General features: G+C 35.5%; 1 protein-coding gene across 7 annotated transcripts in view; it reads left to right on the plus strand.

Moving 5' to 3' along the window:
* The window catches only part of LOC124101538 (dynein axonemal heavy chain 6), a 173,709-nt gene that overhangs the window by 22,104 nt on the left and 129,563 nt on the right, over nucleotides 1-22,042 (plus strand). For all 7 annotated transcript variants that reach the window (XR_009228040.1, XM_046457550.2, XM_046457552.2 and 4 more), the window contains 6 exons: nucleotides 3,786-4,341; nucleotides 5,245-5,367; nucleotides 7,328-7,510; nucleotides 7,980-8,123; nucleotides 19,559-19,780; nucleotides 20,594-20,741. Coding sequence is in view for 6 of the 7 variants with exons in the window: in XM_046457550.2 (XP_046313506.1) it covers nucleotides 3,786-4,341; nucleotides 5,245-5,367; nucleotides 7,328-7,510; nucleotides 7,980-8,123; nucleotides 19,559-19,780; nucleotides 20,594-20,741 (1,376 nt within the window). In the remaining variant the exon portion in view is untranslated. The remainder of the gene's footprint in view (nucleotides 1-3,785; nucleotides 4,342-5,244; nucleotides 5,368-7,327; nucleotides 7,511-7,979; nucleotides 8,124-19,558; nucleotides 19,781-20,593; nucleotides 20,742-22,042) is intronic.

Here is a 22,042-nt window from a genome sequence, read left to right on the forward strand (position 1 = left end):
ATTGGTGCAGCCAATTTGGAAAGCAGTATGGAGATTTCTTGGAAAGCTGGGAATGGAACCACCATTTGACCCAGCTATTCCCCTTCTCGGTCTATTTCCTAAAGACCTAAAAAGAGCATGCTACAGGGACACTGCTACATCGATGCTCATAGCAACACAATTCACAATAGCAAGACTGTGGAACCAACCTAGATGCCCTTCAATAGAAGAATGGATAAAAAAAATGTGGCATTTATACACAATGGAGTATTACTCTGCATTAAAAAATGACAAAATCATAGATTTTGCAGGGAAATGGATGGCATTAGAGCAGATTATGCTAAGTGAAGCTAGCCAATCCCTAAAAAACAAATGCCAAATGTCTTCTTTGATATAAAGAGAGTAACTAAGAACAGAGTAGGGACGAAGAGCATGAGAAGAAAATTAACATTAAATAGGGATGAGAGGTGGGAGGGAAAAGGAGAGAGAAGGAAATTGCATGGAAATGGAAGGAGACCCTCAGGGTTATACAAAATTACATACAAGAGGAAGTGAGGGGAAAGGGAAAACAATACAAGGGGGAGAAATGAATGACAGTAGACAGGGTAGAGAGAGAAGATGGGAGGGGAGGGGAGGGGAGGGGAGGAGAGGGGGGATAGTAGAGGATAGGAAAGGCAGCAGAATACAACAGACACTTGTATGGCAATATGTAAATCAATGGATGTGTAACTGATGTCATTCTGCAATCTGTATATGGGGTAAAAATGGGAGTTCATAACCCACTTGAATCAAAGTGTGAAATATGATATGTCAAGAACTATGTAATGTTTTGAACAACCAACAATAAATATTTAAAAAAAAAAGATTTTCTGTTTGGTTCTGTTTCAGAATCTCTATCTCTTTATTGAAGTGATCTTTCACTTCTTGGTATTTTCTGATTTCACTGCTTATGTCATCTTTTATCTCATAGAACAGTTTAACTCTGAACTTTCTCAATTCCTTCTCTGACATTTCCTCTGCTGTGGTGTCAACAGTCTGTTGTTGAGGCATTCTGGGTTGTTTGGGATGGTTTGGTCCCTTGCTTTTTTATGTTGTTTGTATGTCTACTCTTCTATCAGTATAGTTCTGGCTTCTTCTTTTAAGTGAAGGACTATTTTGTGAATTAATTTTTTTAATTCAATGTGGGACCTCTTCTACTCCCCACTTTAAGAGATGCCACTGAGCCCTATTTACTATAATGACTTCTGAGCCATGCCTCATTCTACTCAACCTTATAAGATCAAAAACTTGCTGCAATTGTTCTCTATGGTCCTCAATTTCAGGCATAAACCTATAATAAAATTCTGGAACAGGTTAAAATATTAGTTGTTAAATTTGGTAAACTTATTATAACCTTAAGTATGAACTAAAAGGAGAGAGCATGAAAGATTAGGGGGTGAGAGAGAGAGAGAGAGAGAGAGAGAGAGAGAGAGAGAGAGAATGAGAATGAATAAAAGGGTAATTTACATGAAGGTTGAAAGCAGAAATAGATGAATGGATGTTATTTGAGGTAGTACCAGATAGTACAAGTATAGTGGGTAAGAGAAGCAGGTATAAACTAGAACTAGGAACACAAATATAGGTAGATTGATTCCAATTGATGTTTTAAACCATTAGATGGAATATATTCAAATGGGTTGAGGGTACAATGTTGGCTATTGGGTTAACAATTATCATTCGAGTTAAGTTATTTATATAATCAAAATTGATATTAGAGTACTTTATAGCATACCATGTCAAGGTGAAGAAAATTCTTGTTGAATCTGGTTTGGACATTTAGCAGATGTCCATCAGTCTTTAACTATGGATCTCTTCTGAGTTGCAGGGGCACAAGAGCCAGTTCCCTAGTTGCTATAAACCTCCTACCAGCAGCTTCTGGTTTGTCAGCTCAGGGGCCTGCACCTCACTGCTCAGAGAGTGTACTGTTGTGGATTGGCTGATTCTGTTGTGTGTAATAGTTTATAATTCAGCTTCTGAAGTGCCCCTGTGTGTGTTGTGGGTACCTATTCTCCTCTACTGGATCCTTTTTGCAGAAGTGAAGATCCTGGTGGCTGTCTGTGAACATAGAAACTCTGGTTGTGGATTTTCTGTGAATGATCTGTGGTACAGAGGTATTACCCTGGCTGATGTTGCTCTCTGAGGTACTGTCTGAAGGGTTTCCAGTGGTTCACTTGGATTCTCATTTCTGCTGCCCTGGGCTGTGAATGGCCGGAATTGATTCTCTATGTTTTCTAAATCTGATGCAAGGTCCTACAGGTATCCACAGTGCCTCCCCACGTTGTCAGTGACTGAGGCCTGGTGAATCTATTTTCCTTTTTGGGAGGCCAAAGATGCTTCATTGTTGTCTTAGTCAAGCAACGGAGTGAATGCTATGTAGGGAGGGAAAGAGGGTGGGGGTTTCTGCAATTTATGGCTAGTAGTGGTCCTTATAGAAGTTCTTTCTGGATGGATTTATAAGAGGTCCCACTGCAGGGGGCTTCCCTCTGCTTTAATTTGCAGCTGTCTGGGCATGGGAAGTCACCATGCTGATTTAAGAACTTAGCTGGTTGCAGATTCCCAGCTCTTTACACAATTTGGTTTTAAGCTATTTGTACTGTTTAAGAAGCCTTCTATATTACCATTGCAGTTTAAATTTGGTCTTTTCAACAGTTTTTAAGTGAGTGAGCTTAAAAGAATGTCCGCTCCCCACCCTTTCTCTCTCTGGTGCCCTTCAGTTTCGGGTCAAGTTCTGAGTTTTTTATCTACTCTGGTAACCTATCTTCCAGTCCCTTCAGGTCTCAAACTTTGTAATGATGATACTTAGAGGATTTATTTTGCCACCTACCTCTCAATTCTGCTTTTCCTTTACTGCCTCCTTTCTGTGTTGTGATAAGATCAGGACTCACTGCCTAGCTCACTTCTGCCATCTTCCTTCACGTCCACAACCTTATACATTTAATATCCTTAAAGCATGTTTTTATTGTGCTCTTTTCTTGTAAGAACTCATAACCTTGATCTGACATAAACATTGGAAAAATACAAGTCTCTGATTCATTCTTTAAGTTTATGTATAAAGCCTTTAATCTCATATAAATATATTTTTTGTCTGTTTGGTTTTATGTTTTCACTCTATCAACATTTTTTTTCAGTTGTAGACTTCCTGTGTTTCTTAGATCTCCTTACCACAATATAGCAAAATTCATTTTTTCCACACTTTCACCTTATACTTTTGTCACTTTATGTAAGGTCTTTACTGTATATCAAGTGTATTTGTGTATAAAATATAAGGTAGAGATTTAATTTCTTTTCTCCCATACAAACATTCCCTTAAAAATGTTCCTCAAAGAAACAGCCAACTTTTCCCTTTCTCCCTTTTTTACCCCGTATTCATTGTCTACTTAAATTCTCATCTACTTTTCTGAATATCTATATATAGTTATAAGTGTAGGTAAATACATTTGGAAAAAGTTGAGACACAAATATAATTTTTAAAATAAATTTATAAATTTATCACCTTCTATGTGTTCGGTACCATACCACATACTATTAGCAATACAGAAACATAAGACATATTGCATATCCTCAGAGAGTTCCTATTATATTAAGAACATTGGTCTACTGTACAGGAAACAAAATTATACGAGATATCAGAGAAAAATGATTGCTTCTGTTACAGCATATAGGACAAACTAATATTGTGCATATTCAGAAGAATCAAGTAATTGTAGAAATATGAGAAAGTATCAATTACCACTGCTTCCTAATAAATTTTATTTTTGTTTTCTCAGTGGAATCATATCCGATCTTTTTCCTGGAGTCCAAATTCCAGAACATGACTATGGTATTTTGCAGTCAACAATTGTGGATGTCATGAATGGAAAAAACCTTCAGCCTGAAATCTGTATGGTTGAAAAAGTGATACAGTTCTATGAAACTATGCTTGTGAGGCATGGTGTTATGTTAGTTGGGCCAACAGGAGGTGGCAAGACCACAGTTTACCAAATACTAGCAGAAACTTTAGGGAATTTACGAAAACTTGATTTAGGCAATCCTTTTTATCAAGCAGTTAAAACGTATGTTCTTAATCCTAAATCAATCATGATGGGTGAATTATATGGTGAAGTTAATAACATAACCTTAGAATGGAAAGATGGTTTGATGGCACTAAGTGTCCGAGCAGCTGTGAATGATACTTCAGAAGACCATAAATGGATCATCAGTGATGGACCAGTGGATGCTCTTTGGATTGAAAACTTAAATACAGTATTGGATGATAACAAGATGCTTTGCCTGGCTAACAGTGAAAGGATTAAACTCACACCTCAGATCCACATGCTCTTTGAGGTAAATGTATGACTTACTGTGGAATGAAATCATTCCTTAAAATTGGCATGCCATCATTAATTTTTTTACTGATGTATAATTTACCATCTGTGCTATTTTGTTTACTTAATAAGTACCTATTAAATTATCCTTTTGAAATAGTTGCCAATCCTGAAAAAGCTTCTTAAATGTTCCTGTCTCTATAAATGGGAAATAGAATTAATTCTGGTTTTCCTAGCACTTGGTTTCTTTGAAATTTTTCCTCATTAAACAATATTATTTTATATGAATAAATTATCCTACTGTGGTATGAATGTTTGGCAAGAAATTAGAGAAAGGATGTGGAACCAAATACTGCTACAAAATATGGAAGAGACCACTCAAGGTCTAGTCATTCATTAATTACTGATTAAATGTCCACTGTGTACTATGAATTTGGCTAGCTATTGGGACACAAGAATGAGAAAAGTAAAGAGAAGAAAAGAAAAATAAATAAATGCCTATTCCTTCTGATATTTTTTTCCTATACTGGGGATTGAACCCAGGGATGCTTTACTACTGAGCTACACCACCAGCTCTTTTTTTTTTCCTTCTTTGAGACAGGACCTCACTAAATTGCCCAAACTGGTTTTGAACTTGTAATCCTCCTGCCTCAGCCTCCTGAATTGCTGGGATTACAGGTGTGTGCCACTACACCCAGCTCTTGCCCATAAGGATTTGACAATTTCCTCCTACACTCATTTTTTTTACCCTATGCCTCACTTACATTTGCTTCTCCATTTCGTATTACTTATTGCCCTCCCACTGTCCTCCACATGAAGCCTTTTGGTGTTAAACTTTAAAAGGTCTGAATCACTACCACTGAAATTGGATGAATAAGAAAGTATAATTAGCTATTTCCTGTTCAACTTTTTTCAATTTTAGGTGCAAGATCTAAAGGTTGCCTCTCCTGCAACAGTCAGTCGATGTGGAATGGTGTTTGTGGATCCCGAAGAACTAAAATGGATGCCTTATGTTAAAACATGGATGAAGCGGGTTTCTAAAAAGGTAAGTGCAATCAAATGTGCAACCAGATGTTTCCCAGTATCTTCATCTGTTGGGGCTCACACTTCCCCAGAGTGTACAAATAGCAGTAGGTTATAGCAGCATTGTTCTCAGTTGAGGAAATTTTATTTTGTCCTTCTCCCTAAGAATTCCTGGGTCTTCCAGGAATGTTTATATACTCCCCAAGTCTTTCCTCATTACTTGTTACCTCAGCCTGCCAGCCTGCAGAGTCACTCTGCTTCCAGTCTGCTCTTCCTGCCTTCTGACAGTAGAAACACAAGCCACTTCCTGAGTCCCTAAAAATACAGATAGAATAAGACTGAACCATGGAAAGGCTTTGCAGAAGGCACAAGGGTAAAAAGAGGAAATCACTATGAATAAAAAGAACTGTTAAATACAAACACTAACTGGATTTTATATTTTAGGAACCCCCAACACCTCTGAGAGCCAGAAAGGAAAGAAAAGTTTCCACCCTTGTCATAGGTGCAAGACCCATGACACATTCTGACCTCAGATTTATAGTTCCACTCCAAATGAAGGAAATCCTATACATTATTATCCAAAACAACTCAGTTCCATGCTAGCCTCTGAATTTCCTGCATTCTAAAATAGGATTTTTTCTTTACCTTAACAACATTTTAACATTTATAATAATTCTCACTATCCCATTACTTCTCCAAGGGAACAATCTTCTTCTCTGCCTCTCCCACTCCAAAGATGAATTAGAGCAAGAGAAAGAAGAGAAAGGAAAGAGAAAGAGATAAGGGGGGATGGTGATAAATGAGGAGATGGACTAGAGGGAACTATCTTTCTCCATTGCAATGGCCTTTGCTCTTTGTCAAAAATAAGTTGACCATATTTGTACAGGCATCTTTCTGAGCTCTATTCTGTTCCATTGATCTATTTTTTAATCCTTTTTCCACGTCTTGTTATTATAGCTTTATACTAAATCTTGAAGTTGGGTTTTGTCAGAACTTCAGCTTTGTTCTTCAGGGTTGTTTTGGTGATTTGGGGGGTTTGCCTTTTTGTATAAACTTTAGAATCAGTTTTTCAGTATCTATAAAGAAATTTGCTAGGAATTTGATTGTTGAATTTATAGGTGAAATTTAGAGAAACTGACATCTTAACACTAATCTTCCTAGATATGAACATGGTTTATCTGTTCATTTATTTAGGTCTATTTGGCTTCTTTTATCAGAGCACTGTAGTTTTTCTCATGTAGATCTAGTACATGTTTTATTGGATTTAAAGTTATTTCATTTTTAATGCTAATATATAATCATGTTATATTTTTTATTTCAAATTCCACATATTTTTCATTTATACTTGACTTCTTTATATTAACCTATATCGGGCAAACTTACTATCATTATTGGTTCCAGTTTTGTTTTGTTATTTGGGGGTAGATTTTATATATAGACAATCATGACATCTGTGAACAAAGTGTTTTACTTCTTTCTTTCCAATCTGTATGACTTTTATTTCCTTTTATTGCTCTATTGCATTAGCTAGGGCTTCTAGTTGAATAAGACTGTTAAGGGGGCTGAATTCATTTTTAAATCTTTGGAAATTATTCCTTTTTGCCTGACAGGGAGATACTTAAATGATATCTTCTGTGTTTCTTCTTTTTTAATTGTTTTTAATTATAAAAGGTTGTCAGTAAAGAAGAGTGCATGAAATATGTATTGGCAGTTTAAGAAATAATTATAAAATGAACACCTCTGTACCCATTATCAAACCAAGAAGTAGAATGTTTTCAACTCTCCAGTAATTCTTTCCTGTGTTCCTTCCTAACCATATAAGGTTCCCTTAAAATTTGTTTCATACTTTATGATGCTTATATCCTCGGGTCTAAAGGTTACTGAATGCATTGAATATATGGATTTTAGCCAACTCCTTTCTAAACATAATGATATGTTTCATCTGATTTTGTTAAACTTTTATTTATTTGTTTCATTTTTAGCTGAATGAGGAAGCCCAAGAATATATATTGAACCTTTTCCAACGTTATGTTGATGAAGGTTTACATTTTATCAACAAAAAGTGCACCCAAGCAATCCCACAAGTGGACATCAGCAAAGTTACTACCCTCTGTTGCTTATTAGAGTCTTTGATATTGGGAAAAGATGGAATTAACTTGACAATGGTATGAAGGGTTTTCTTACTGTTGTGAAGCTAAGAAAATGAAATATTGTATAGATTCTTTGCAAATAATTAACTCTAAATTTTCTGAAATATAGGTCATTGATTTTCAAGTTAATTTTTCAGAGAAGTAATGACTATTATTAGTTTCAAAGAAGCTCAAAGTTAGAAGAAATGTTAGAGGTCCTATAGTTTAGTCCTCTACTCAATTTTCAATTCACATGCAGTGTACAACATAGTCTCAATCTGCTTAAATAACTTTATGCATGCATTTAGAAAAGTTATAATAGGCAGCTAAAAGACAACTTTGAGCTGTTCTTCCTACATATGCCTTTTCATTCATTGTCTCTTCAATATTTAATTATGTAGATAAGAAAATTCCATTTTGTGAGCCATTAAACATATGTGGTACAACTTAAGATTTTTCTTATGTTTATTTATGAAATATTAAAACTATTTTCTTTATTTTTTAGGAACAAGTGAAATTGAACACTGTGCTATGCCAGACATTTGTATTCTGTTACTTATGGTCTTTGGGTGGAAACCTAAATGAAAATCATTGGGATTCTTTTGATACATTTATCAGAACACAATTTGATGATAACCCTGATGCCAGAGTAAGAACTTTTGATATTTATTTTTTAGTTATCGGCAGACACAACATCTTTGTTTGTATGTGGTGCTGAGAATCGAACCCGGGCCGCACGCATGCCAGGCGAGTGCGCTACCACTTGAGCCACATCCCCAGCCCTATTTTTTTATTTTTTAATTTGTTCTAATTAGTTATACATGACAGTAGAATGCATTGTAACACATTGTATACAAATGGAGCATAACTTCTCCTTCCTCTGGCTGAACATTGTGTAGAGTCACACCAATGGTGTAAACATACATGTATATCGGGTAATAATGTCCATCTCATTCCACCATCCTTCCCATCCCCATACTCCATCCCTTCCCCTCACTCCCCTTTGTACAATCCAAAGTTCCTTTATTATTCCCCACCCCTGCCCATTATGGAGTAGCATTCACTTACCAGATAAAACATTTAGGCTTTGGGTTTGGGCATTTGGCTTATTTTACTTAGAATGATATTCTCCAGCTCAATCCATTTGCCTGTAAATGCCATAATTTCATCTTCTTTAAGGGTGAGTAATATTCAGTTATGCATATGTACCACAATTTTCTTTATCCAGTCATCTGTTAAAGAGCATTTAATTGGTTTATCTATTGTGAATTGAGTTGCTATAATCATTGATGTAGCTGCATTACTATAGTATGCTGACTTTAAGTCCTTTGGGTACAAACCAAGGAGTAGGATAGCTGGGTCAAATAGTGGTTTCATTCCAAGTTTTCTAAGGAATCTCCATACTCCTTTCCAGAGTGGTTGCACCAATTTTCAGTCCCACCAGCAATCTAAGAGTGTCCCTTTTCTCCCACATCCTCACCAACACTTACTGTTGCTTGTATTCTTGATAATTGCTATTCTGACTGGAGTCAGATGAAATCTTAGTTTTGATTTGCATTTCTCTAATTGCTAGAGATGTTAAACATTTTTTCATATGTTTGTTGATCAATTGTATTTCTTCTTCTGTGCAATGTCTGTTCAGTTCCTTAGCCCATTTATTGATTGGGTTATTTGTTTTTTTAGTATTAAGTTTTTTGAGTTCTTTATACATGCTGGAGATTAGTGCTCTATCTGATGTGCTTGTGGTAGATTTTCTTCCATTCTTTAGGCTCTCTCTTCATGTTATTGATTGTTTCTTTTGCTGAGAAGAAGCTTTTTAGTTTGAATCCATCCCATTTATTGAGTCTTGCTTTTACTCTTGCCCTTTAAGAGTCTGGTTAGGGAAGTCAGTTCCTAAGCCATCATGGTGGAGATTTGGTCCTACTTTTCCCTTTATTGGGCACAGGGACTCTGTTCTAGTGCCTAAGTCTTTGATCCACTTTGAGTTCATTTTAATGCAGGGTGAGAGATAAAGGTTTAATTTCATTTTTCTACATATGGATTTCCAGTTTTCCCAGCTCCATTTGTTGAATGGGCTATTCTTTCTCTAATGTATCTTTTTTTGGTGCCTTTGTCTAGTATCAGATAACAGTATTTATGTGGGTTTGTGTCTGTGTCTTCTATTCTGTGCCATTGGTCTACATGTATATTCTGGTGCCAATTACTATGCCATTTTTGCTATTATTGCTCTGTAGTATACTTTAAGGTCTGATATATTGTGATGCCTCCTATTTGCTAATGAATGCTTTGGCTAATCTGGGTCTCTTATTTTTCCAAATGATGAACACTACTGAAATGCAGAAAATAATTAGAAACTATTGAAAATTTATACTCCAATAAAGCAGACAATCTCAAAGACATCAACACTTTTCTAGAGACATATGAACTACCCAAACTTAATCAAGAGGGAATACACAATTTAAATAGATCAATTTCAAGCAATAAAATAGAAGATACTATCAAAAGCTTACCAACCAAGAAAAGCCAAGGACCAGACAGATTATCAGCCAAGTTCTACAAGACATTTAAAGAAGAATTAACACCAGTACTCCTCAAATTATTCCATGAAATAGATAAGGAGGGAACCCTTCCACACTCATTCTATAAGGCTAGTATCACCCTGATACCCAAACCAGACAAAGACACATCAAAGAAAGAAAACTTCAGACCAATATCCCTGATAAACATAGATGTGAAAATTCCCAATAAAATACTGGAAAATCACATATTAAAACATATTAAAAGATAATGCACCAGGATCAAATGGGGTTCATCCCAGGGATGCAAGGGTGGTTCAATATAAAAAAATTCAATAAACATAATTCATCACATCAATAGATTTAAAGACAAGAATCATATGATCATCTCAATAAATGCAGAAAAAAAGTGTTTGACAAAATACAGCACCTCTTCATGTTCAAAACACTAGAAAAAACAGGGAGAGTAGGAACATACCAAGCCGAGCATCATTTTAAATGGAAAAAATTGAAAGCATTCCCTCTAAAAACTGGAATAAGACAGGGATGCCCTCTTTCACAATTTCTATTCAACATAGTCCTGGAAACTCTAGCCAGAATAAACAGACAAAAGAAATTAAAGGAATACAAATAGGAAAAGAAGAACTCAAATTATCACTATTTGCTGACAACATGATTCTAAATTTAGAAATCCAAAAAAATTTCACCAGAAAACTCCTAGAGCTAATAAATGAATTCAGCAAAGTATCAGGATATAAAATCAACACCTATAAGTCAAATGCATTTTTATACGTCAGTGATGAATCCACTGAAAGAGAAATTATGAAAACTATCCCATTCACAATAGTCTCAAAAAAAAAAAAATACTAGGATTTTTTTTTAGAGAGAGAGAGAATTTTTAATATTTATATCTTTATTTTTTTTAGTTTTTGGTAGACACAACATCTTTATTTTATTTTTATGTGGTGCTGAGGATCAAACCTAGCGCCCCATGCGTGCCAGGTGAGCATGCCACCTCTTGAGCCACATCCCCAGCCCCTAAGATTTTTTAATTCATTTTTTCAACCATAGATAACATTTTATTGTATTTTTTAAAAATTTAGAAGTCCTTTTTCGTTATAAAGAAATTAAGGTGTGGAGTCCATTAAAACTCTTTACAATAGATGAATATTAAATTCTAGCTTGTAAATTTATTTTACTAATTTTTAGACTTGTATTTTCAGCACAGTATTCCATAAATTGCATGAGATGGTCAATAATTAATGTAAACTGGTTTTGATTTGCACTTCTCTAATTGCTAGAGATGATGAACATTTTTTCATATATTTGTTGATTGATTGTATATCCTCTTCTGAGAAGTGTCTGTTCAGGTCCTTGGCCCATTTATTGATTGGGTTATTTGCTTTTTTTAGTGCTTAGCTTTTTGAGTTATTTATTTATTCTAGAGTTTAGGCTCTATCTGATGTGTGAGGGGTAAAAATTTGCCCCTCGGGATGTAGGCTCTCTGTCACCTCTCAGATTGTTTCTTTTGCTGAGTAGAAACTTTGTAGTTTGATTCCATCCCATTTATTGATTCGTGGTTTTAATTCTTACACTATAGGAGTCTTATTAAGGATGTTGGGGCCTAATCCCACATGATGAAAATTAAAGCCTACTTTTTCTTCTATTAGACACAGAGTCTCTGGTTTAATTCCTAGGTCTTTGATCCATTTTGAGTTAAGTTTTATGTATGGTGAGAGATAGGAGTTTAATTTCATTTTGTTACAGATGGATTTCCAGTTTTCCCAGCACCATTTGTTGAAGAGGCTATCTTTTCTCCAATGCATATTTTTGGTGCCTTTGTCTACTATAAGATAATTGTGGGCTGGGGATATGGCTCAGGCGGTAGCGCGCTCGCCTGGCATGCGTGCGGCCCGGGTTCGATCCTCAGCACCACATACAAACAAAGATGTTGTGTCCGCTGAAAACTACAAAATAAATATTTAAAAATTCTCTCTCTCTCTCTCTCTCTCTCTCTCTCTCATCTCTCTCTCTCTTTAAAAAAAAATTGTAATTTTGTGGGTTAGTCTCTATGTCCTCTATTCTGTACCATTGGTCTACCAGTCTGTTTTGGTGCCAATAGCATGCTGTTTTTGTTACTATTGCTCTGTAATATAGTTTAAGGTCTGGTATAGTGATGCCACCTGCTTCACTCTTCCTGCGAAGGATTGTTTTAGCTATTCTGGGTCTCTTATTTTTCCAGATGAATTTCATTATTACTTTTTCTATTTCTATGAGGAATGCCATTGGATTTTGATCGAAATTACATTAAATCTGTATAGTGCTTTTGGTAGTATGGTCATTTTGATAATATTAATTCTGCCTATCCAAAAGCAAGGTAGAAAAAAAAAAAAAAGCAAGGTAGATCTTTCCATCTTCCACGGGAAGCAGTATGGAAATTCCTTGGAAATCTGGAAATGGAACCACCAGTTGACCCAGCTATCCCTCTTCTCAGTCTATACCCAAAGGACTTAAAAAGAGCATACTACAGGGACACAGCCACATCAATGTTTATAGCAGTACAATTCACAATAGCTAAACTGTGGAGCCAACCTAGATGCCCTTCAGTAGATAAATGGATTAAAAAAATGCGGCTTATATACACAATGGAATTTTACTCAGCATTAAAAGAGAATAAAATCATGGCATTTGCAGGTAAATGGATGGTGTTGGAGAAGATAATGCTAAGTGAAGTTAGCCAATCCCAAAAATCCAAATGCCAAATGTTTTCTCTGAGATAAGGAGGCTGACTCATAGTGGGGTAGGGAGGCGGGAGCATGGAAGAAATAGATGAATTCTAGATAGGGAATAGGGGTGGGAAGGAAAGGGAGGGGGCAGAGGATTAGCAAAAATGGTGGAATGTGATGGACATCATTATCCAAAGTACATTTATGAAGACATGAATTGGGTGTCAACATACTTTATATACAAACAGAGATATGAAAAATTGTGGTATATATGTGTAATAAGAATTATAATGCAAAAAATAAAAATAAACAGGCTTTTGTTAGATTGTTTTGCCCAACAATAGACTAATGTAAGTGTTCTGAGCATGTTTAAGGTAAGCCAAGCTATAGGGTTCAATAAGTTAGGTTTATTAAAAGCATTTTTGAACTTATGATATTTTCAGTTTGCAATGAGTTTAGCAGTATGTAACACTATCAGGAGTCAAATTTATACATACATAAATTTCCTAGTTCTGTGTGTTGAGGAGCTAGAAATAACACTTTGATGGAAATGTGCATACCTAGTATGCTACTTTCTAACTATTGTTCTCCACAGAGAACCTAGCATCCTTAGTGAAATAATCATTTTCAGAACTGAGGCAGAGAAAGTACACAATAACCTCAAATATCTTATTTTAGATAGTAAAAACAAAAAGTGCTTAAAAAAATGTTGGGACATGTCAAAAAATATGCAGAATCGAGTCCAAAGGGAACTCCAACCAGTCAAAACTGCATAGTTTTGAACATCAAATACTAGTAGAGTGGGATTATGACCCTTTGAAGGAAATAAAAATCTATGAGGTCATACTGATAACAGAACTATGCTTAATCAAACAAATTAGTAGAGGAAAAAGCTCTTCCTAATCTACAGTGAGGGAATTATGGATACAGTTAGAAAATCATCACCTTGCAACTATTATTGTAAAATTGATTAAGGAAGAAATATTCAATGGATGACAAATTAGCGAGTGAATATTTGATCAGAAGCATTATTTACAAGTTCCAAAGTATCTCCACAAATTTCTGATTAATTGCAAAAATAAAAATAGTATCTTTAGTAAAGAAACATTGAAGACAACACCTTAAGAATGTGATCAGTTTAACTTCATTAATATCAGGACACACCTGTGCCTTCCTCCCAACAATGGTACAATACAAAGTGTACAATGTTGCTTCTGTGAAATCCTTTTGAAAAAAATGCATCACTTGAATCTAATCATGAGAGGGCACCAGGAAAATCCAAACTGAGGGACATTTTTATCAAATAAACTAGCCTGTATGCTTTAACTATGTCTATGTCATGAGCCACAAAGAAAGTTGAAGAGCTTTTCTAGATGAAAAGAGACTAAAGATACATAGCCTAATGCAATGTATGATTCTGGACTGGATATCAGACTTGAAAAAACATAGCTATAAATGACATTACTGAAATAGATGGCAATATTTGAATATATAAGTTAATTAGATAGTATGTCAGTGTTCAATCTTGATTTTGATTATTTTATAATGGTTATGTAATAAAATATCCTTGTTCTTAGAAAATAAACACTCAGCTGTTTAGGATAAGGTGGAATAATGTATACAACTGACTCTCAGGAATAAGTTAATGAGACAGCAAATAGGGCAAAACACCGAACAATCCATTGATCTAAGTAAATGATATATGAGAATTATTTGTACTATTATTTTAACTTTTCTAAAGTTTGTAAAAATTGTATCAAAATTAAAATTTATCAAAAAATTTAAAAGGATGTCCCAAGAATAGAAGACCTAATGAACCTAAGATTTTCTAATAGATATGAAACCCTGTTGCATCTTCAAAGTGATTGTATTATAATTGAGCAGGATGAAACAGATTGGGGACTATAGGGAGTTTGATACAGACAGACAAACCCCAACTAGCTCCAGAGAAGTGATGTGGATCATCCACGGGCAGCAAGAGGTGACCCAAATCAATTATTCAGCGTTCAATTCAGTAAATATTTATTTAAAGCCTATTAAATCATAGTACCATTCTGGAAACTGGGGGTAAAGCAAGTAATCAAAGTATCTAACTTTATACAGCTTACATTTCAGTTAAGGGAGTCAGGAATAGACTAATATACAAGACATTAGTTGGTGATAAATGCTTTAGAGAAAAATAAGTCCAAGTAAAGCTGATAGGGAGTGCCAGGAAGTAGCAAAGAACTGGTTCATTTATGATAGGAAAGTTTTAGTAATAAGGTCATATTTTTAGAGTCCTGTGTTAGTCAGCTTTTCAATGCTGTTACCAAAACACCTGACACAAGCAACTTACAGAAGGAATGATTTATTTTGGCTCACAGTTTCGGAGGTTTTAGCCAATGGTCAGCTGGCTCCATCACTTTGGGTCTACATTAAGGTAGAAGGGCATGGTAAAGGAAAAGTGCTCATCTCATTGCAACTGGAAAGGAGGGAAGAAAGGAATGGGCCAGGGAGCAGATACACCTTTCCAGATCATGTCCCCAGCAACCTACTTCCTCCAAATAGGCCCTACGTCCTACAGTTTCCGCTGCCTTCCAATAATCCCTTCAAATTATTGATCAAATTATTGATCAATTCAATTATTTATCAATGATTATTCCACCAATGAGGTTAGAATCCTAATGGTCCAGTCATCGCCCAAAAGTCCCACCTCTGAACCTTGCTGCATTGGACATGCTTTCAAGTATATGAATTTGGGGGAGACATTTCAGATCCAATTAATAACAACTCCTGAAGAAAGTCAAGGAGCTAGCAATAATTTAAGGGGCAAGTATTTCAGTTAGAAGGAAAAGTACAAAGATCATTAAACACTAAGGCACTTGGCAATTCTGAAAAATAACGGAGAGGGTAATGAGCTCAGAGTGGAATGGCCAAATGGGAGGGTACTAAGAGATAAAGTTAGAGGTGTCTTAGTGAGGGGAGGGCTGAATATGTAGAACTTAGAGGCTATTGTACACTTTGAAAATCTTTTCATTTAGCTCTTTTCCTTTGTTAGTGGATAGCCATTGATGGACTGTGACCAGAGGATATTTGGCAGAGCAGTTCGAGAAAACTGTCCTGGCAGTAGTCATTCCATCTCAGCAGCAGGAGGGAGTCCAGATGCAAAGTTGGATTCTTTTTCCTGTCTGCAAGTACCAATGAATGAGTTACTAGATTTGTGTTCCTTGTCTCAATTAAGAGCCTTATCCGTGTAATACTAGTCAGAACTTAAGGTTTTTTACAGTCTCAACTCACATCCCTATAGCAAGTGAAACACTAAATTCAATGAACTTTATCACCTAAATATTTTTTCAAATATGTTCTCTCTTCATCCTCACTGTCTCTGAATCATTTATGTACTTACCATTTCTTCTCTGAGCTATAGAATAGCCTATTTCTTTTTTAAAATTAATTAATTTATCCTAATTAGGTATATATAACAACAGAATGCATTTTGATTCATTGTACACAACTGCAGCATAACTTTTCATTTCTCTGATTTTACACAATGTAGTGTCTCATGATATGTGCAGTCACACATGTACCTAGGGTAGCAATGTCCATTTCATTCCACTATCTTTCCTGCCGTTGCCATGCCCATGTACCCTCCTCCTCTCTCCCTCCCCTTTGCCCAATCACAGTTCCTCCATTTTTCCCATCCACCTCACCCACGTCATAGGTCAGCATCCCCTTATCAGAGAGAACATTCAGCCTTAGGTTTTGGGGGGATTGGCTTACTTCTCTTAGCATGATATTCTCCAACTCCACCCACATACCTGCAAATGCCATAATTTTATTCTCTTTTAATCCTGAGTAATATTCCATTGTGTATATATGCCATGATTTCTTTATCTATTCATATATTGAAGGGCATCTAGGTTGGTTCCACAGTTTAGCTATTGTAAATTGAGTTGCTATAACATTAATGTAGCTGCATTTCTATAACATGCTGACTTTAAGTCCTTTGGGTACAAACCAAGGAGGGGATAGCTGAGTCAAATGGTGATTCCGTTCCAAGTTTTCTAAGGAATTTCCATACTCCTTTCCAGTGTGGTTTCACCAATTTGCAGTGTGTGAGTGTGCGTTTTCCCTCACATCCTCACCAACACTTATTGTTGCTCTTGATAATTGCCATTCTGATTGGAGTGAGATGAAATCGCAGAGTAGTTTTGATTTGCATTTACTAGAGATGTTGAACATTTTTTCATATATTTTGTTGATCACTTGTATATCTTCTGAGAAGTGTCTGTTAAGTTCCTTAGCCCATTTATTGATTGGGTTATTTGGGTTTTTGGTATTAAGTTTTTTGAGTTCTCTATATATCCTGAAGATTAGTGCTTATCTGGCATGCGTGTGTCAAAAATTTGCTCCCAAAATGTAGGCTTTCTCTTCACCTCATTGATTGTTTCTTTTGCTGAGGATAAACTTTTTAGTTTGAATTCTTGATTTTATTTCTTGCACTTTAGGAGGCTTATTAAGGAAATTAGGGACAAATACAATGTGATGGAGATTGGGCCTACTTTTTCTTCAATTAGGCACAGGGTCTATGGTCTAATTCCTAGGTCCTTGATCCACTTTGAGTTGAGTTTTGTGCATGGTGAGAGATAGGGGTTTAGTTTCATTTTGCTACATAGGGCTTTTTTATTTTTCTAGCACCATTTGTTGAAGAGGCTATCTTTTCTCTAATCGATGTTTTTGGCATCTTTGTCTATTATGAGATAACTGTATTTATGTGGGGTTTTTCTCTGTGTCTTCTAGAATAGTCTTTCTTATTTCCTAGACTTTTGTTCAGTTATATATAATTCACCCTATCCATGCTTTTAAAATTATAGGTCACAATCTATTAATTTACCATGAAGGTATCATAACTAGTTTTTGGAAATGAAATAACCATTATCACAACATTTAGTCAGCACTATATTGGAGGTTCTAGCCAGTGTGAGAAGGGCAAGAAAAAGAAATAAAACATACAAAAACTTTGGAAGGAAAGAAGTACATTCATCATTATATTCAGGAAACAATATTGAATATGTAGAAAATCCCAAAAAAATTCACGAATTATTAACATTAATAAGTAATTTTGCAAAGCTATTGAATTTAAAGTCCACAGAAAGTTAACAAGTGAAATTTTAAAGCAATATCATTTACATTAGCAAGAAAATATTAAAAACAGATAAATCTAATTAAAGATGTAAAAGACTTCCCTGAAAACTTAAAAACTTTCCTGAGAGAAACTTTTAAAGATCTAAATAAATAGAGATATGCAGATTACATTTGTGGGTTAAAATATTTATAACTATTGAGGTTAGCTCTCCCAAATGTATTCTGAAGATTCAAGGTAATTCCAACCTCAAAACCCCAATAGGGTTTTTATGGAAACAGATTCTCATTCTAAAATTTGTTTAAAAATGTAAAACCCTATAATAACAAAGATAATCTTAAAGAACACAAACTTGGAGGACTTAAACTACATGATTTTAAGAACTCAAGGACCTGGGGATGAAGCTCAGTGGTGTGCTTGCCTAACATGCTTTGAGTTCTAACGATACTTTGAGTTCTATCCCTATCACTGTCAAAAAGAAAAAAGAAAAAGATTTTAAACCAATAAAGCAATAGTAATGAAGAGAATGTGGTATTGATGAAAAGATAAATAGAACAAATAAACTAGTAATTACTTCATAGGAGAATGCAGGTGTGTCTAGTATTAATAAGGAAGGGGAAGACAGTATTGAAGTGTTGGGCATGTTTTATGTCTTGATCCAGAGGTAAATGTATACATTACTGTTTGCATATATAACTTTATAACATGAGCTCTTTAAACTGAACTCTTAAAATCTGGCATAAGATGTTGTGTTCCGCCTCAAAAGAGTTTTTTTTTAATAGGGTGAAATAGAAAACAGAGTGAATTATACATTGCAGGGGCAAATATTATACATTTGTAGATGTGCTTGTATGTCTGTACAGGATCCCCATGTAAAATTACCTTCTTACTAAGAGTCAGTCACTATTAAATGAGCTTAAAACAACACTGCTTTATATAGTTGCCAGAATGAACCTTCTAAAATACGATCTGATTATGTCACTCACCTACTTAGAATCTTTAACTGAGTTCTTTGATACATAATGCTTTGTGCAATCTAGCTCCTGTCTGTATTCCCACTCTTATCTCTCACTTTGCTTTAATGGTTCTCAGTATGCACTATACTTTCCACGGCTTCAGTCTTCATACTCTATATTTTTAACCTGAATTTGATCTCTTCCTCCCCATCCCTATCCTTCTTTACCAATCTTATTCCTGCCTGCTCTTCAAGTCTTATCTATAACATTACTACTCTGAAAGCTTTCCTGCATCTCAGCCACCACCATAATTCCTCTGCAAATTGAACTTAGCCATCCTTCCTTTGTAAATGTAGCATCTTCATGAGACCTCTCATTTCCCCATGGATATTAGCTGAAGTGCATATGTCTTCCATGTCATTGAAGACAGAAGCTGGGTCTCATCCAGCACATGTTTCCAGCACAAAGCACAATATTTGGCACAGGGTAAGCCCCTGGATTTTGAATTATATTGAAAATACTTTGTATTTCTGATATGAGATTTTAATATAATTAGTAAATTGAATTTTCCATGCATTATGTTACATGATTCTGTTTTTAAAATTAACCTCTGATACTTAAACACTTACTCTTCACAAAGAAAAAAAGAAATCCAAATAAATTCATGTTTTTTGACTTCCCTTTGTTTCTATGAGAATATGTCTATTGCAATTTGCTGTGTTGCCTATTACCTATTGAAAGTGGTGTTTGATTTTATACTTTAGCTTCCGAGTTCTGGTGATCTTTGGAGCATTCATGTGGACTTTGACACTAAACGGATGGATCCCTGGGAACGAATTATACCTACTTTCAAGTACAGCCGAGATATTCCGTTTTTTGAAATGCTTGTCCCCACAACAGACACAGTGCGCTTTGGGTATCTAATGGAAAAACTACTTGCAGTCAAACATTCAGTTTTGTTTACTGGAATAACTGGAGTTGGCAAGGTAGGAAACCTAACATCAAAAAAAGTTCTGTTCTAAACATTAAGGCATGGTGAACTTAAGAATTATTCTCACCAGAAATAGCACACATTTCTCAGGGGAAATTTTTTAAAATTTTGTTATGTTTTCAGGAAGTCTATGGCTGTACTAAATCTATACTGACCCTAGGAATTATTTCAGAGTTTGCCAGTTTCTGAATAAATCCTTGGGCTGATATTATGTAAACCATAGTAGATTTTCAGGCCAGAGTTTGTGTTTAGGGTCTTTATTATTCTATCTGTTGGTATTCGTGGGACTGCTACTGCACTGATTGGGTAAGAATTGTCCAAAATAGTTTTTGTCCTCAAAGCACTATTGATGAAATTCAGTTGGTTCCCTCTTGTCTGTTTACTTCTACCTGATATGACAATAACATTATTTTCATGTTTTTTTTTAAGTAAGGTAATAGGAGGATTCTGATTGCTTGATCTTTATTTTGGAAGATTCCACATATGCGGTGGTTCATTATTTCCCATCTAAATTATTTCCAAAAGAAGTTTAAATCTTCCTGTAACTCTCATTGTCAAATTGTCTTGTATAATAACCAAGATGGCTTTGGGTAGGCAGCTAAAATAAGATTATTTTTCTGAGATAGAGCTGATTAGAATATTTTTTTTGGTTTGGATTAGTATAACTAAATAATAGAGAACATTTCAATCTGGACTTAACTTCTCTCTTATATTATTTCTTACTCAGTGCACAGGATACTAATATAGGTTATTGAAAAATATGTTATGTTGAATGTGAGCTTAACAAACTGATTTTTTAAATCTAAAGACCGTTATTGCCAAAGGATTGCTAACTAGAATTCAGGAATCTGCTGGCTATGTCCCTGTTTATCTAAATTTTTCTGCCCAAACTTCATCTGCAAGGACACAAGAGATCATTGAATCAAAACTGGAAAAAAAAAGAAAAAATATTCTAGGTAAGAACTGTCATTTTAATTTGTTCTATATAAACTACTCACTAAGCCAATAAATTATATAAACACCACAAATAGTAAAGGAAAATTGGATATTTTCTTACATTATTTGTAAAGATGTGCCTTGGTTTGATTTTTGTTGCAACACTAAAATACCTGAGATTGGTTACTTTACAAAGAAGAGAGAGGTTTATTTAGCCCACAGTTATAGATGTCCAAGAGCATGAGGCCCTCATCAGCTTCTGGTGAGGGCCTCAAGGTGGACAGCATCACTTGGCAGAAACACATATGTGAGAGAGAGGTCACATGATGAGAGAGAAAGAAAGTGAACAAGAACTTACAACCCACTCTCATGGTGATCAATGAAGTACCTTGAGAGTAAGAACTCACTCCCACAAGAAAACATAAATCCCTCATAAAGGTCTCAGTACTTCTAAACACTATTGGAGTCCAAGCCTCAACGTGAGTTTTGGTGGAGACAAAGCATATTTAAACCAAAGCAAGGTGATTCTATTAGTGATATTTTTCCTGTACCCGATATCTAGATATCTTTCTGTTATAAGCAAGCCATTTATTTCTACCATCCCCTTAAAACCAGAACATCTTCAGTCTTTGCTTCTTCATGGCTCTCACTCGATCCACCTAGGCTTGAATTGATTTCACTTTCTTTAAAATCAACAACTCTGATTTTACCTAGCACACTGAGTTTCTGAACTCAGTGGGGAATAAACATGAAACTATTTGGGTTTTTGCATCAGTCAGCATTTTAAGTCAGGGATCTCCTTTACCCACCCTTATTAATTATTTAAGATAAATAGCTCTGGTCACCTTCAGATGTTTTGAGTCTGGGCCAATGTAAAACTTCAATCCCCAAACCTAATTTGAAGTTCCCCTTATCTTCTGTCATAAGCCAGCTTTGTGGTTCCAGGTACTGGAGATAGAGGGGGAAATGGGATATTCTTTACCTCCATCCCACGCCCATTCCACATAGGAAAAACTGATATGTTGGGATGGGAAAAGAAGAAAGCACAAGTGTCTTCCCCCTGACCGATAGTTAAATAGGCATGTGGGCATGTAGATGATCCCTGCTTCTCTGGCTGGTGCTGAATGACTGCCCAACCTGTCTGAGAGGCACTTTCAGGATTAGGCTCTTGTGAGGGACTCCTATAAGGTCTGTCCTCATTTTAGGCATTAAGCCTCCCCTTTGGAAGATTCCCTGAGGTTGGGAATCAGGGTCTCAACCTTCATTCAGTTTCATCCTCCAGCCTCTTGCTGCTAGAGTTCACCTGCCCAACCTACAGCCC

This window comes from Marmota monax, unplaced genomic scaffold (assembly GCF_021218885.2).
Source record: "Marmota monax isolate L192 unplaced genomic scaffold, Marmota_monax_Labrador192_F-V1.1 WCK01_AAM20220418_F8-fsc00390, whole genome shotgun sequence".
NCBI classification, from domain to species: Eukaryota; Metazoa; Chordata; class Mammalia; order Rodentia; family Sciuridae; genus Marmota; species Marmota monax.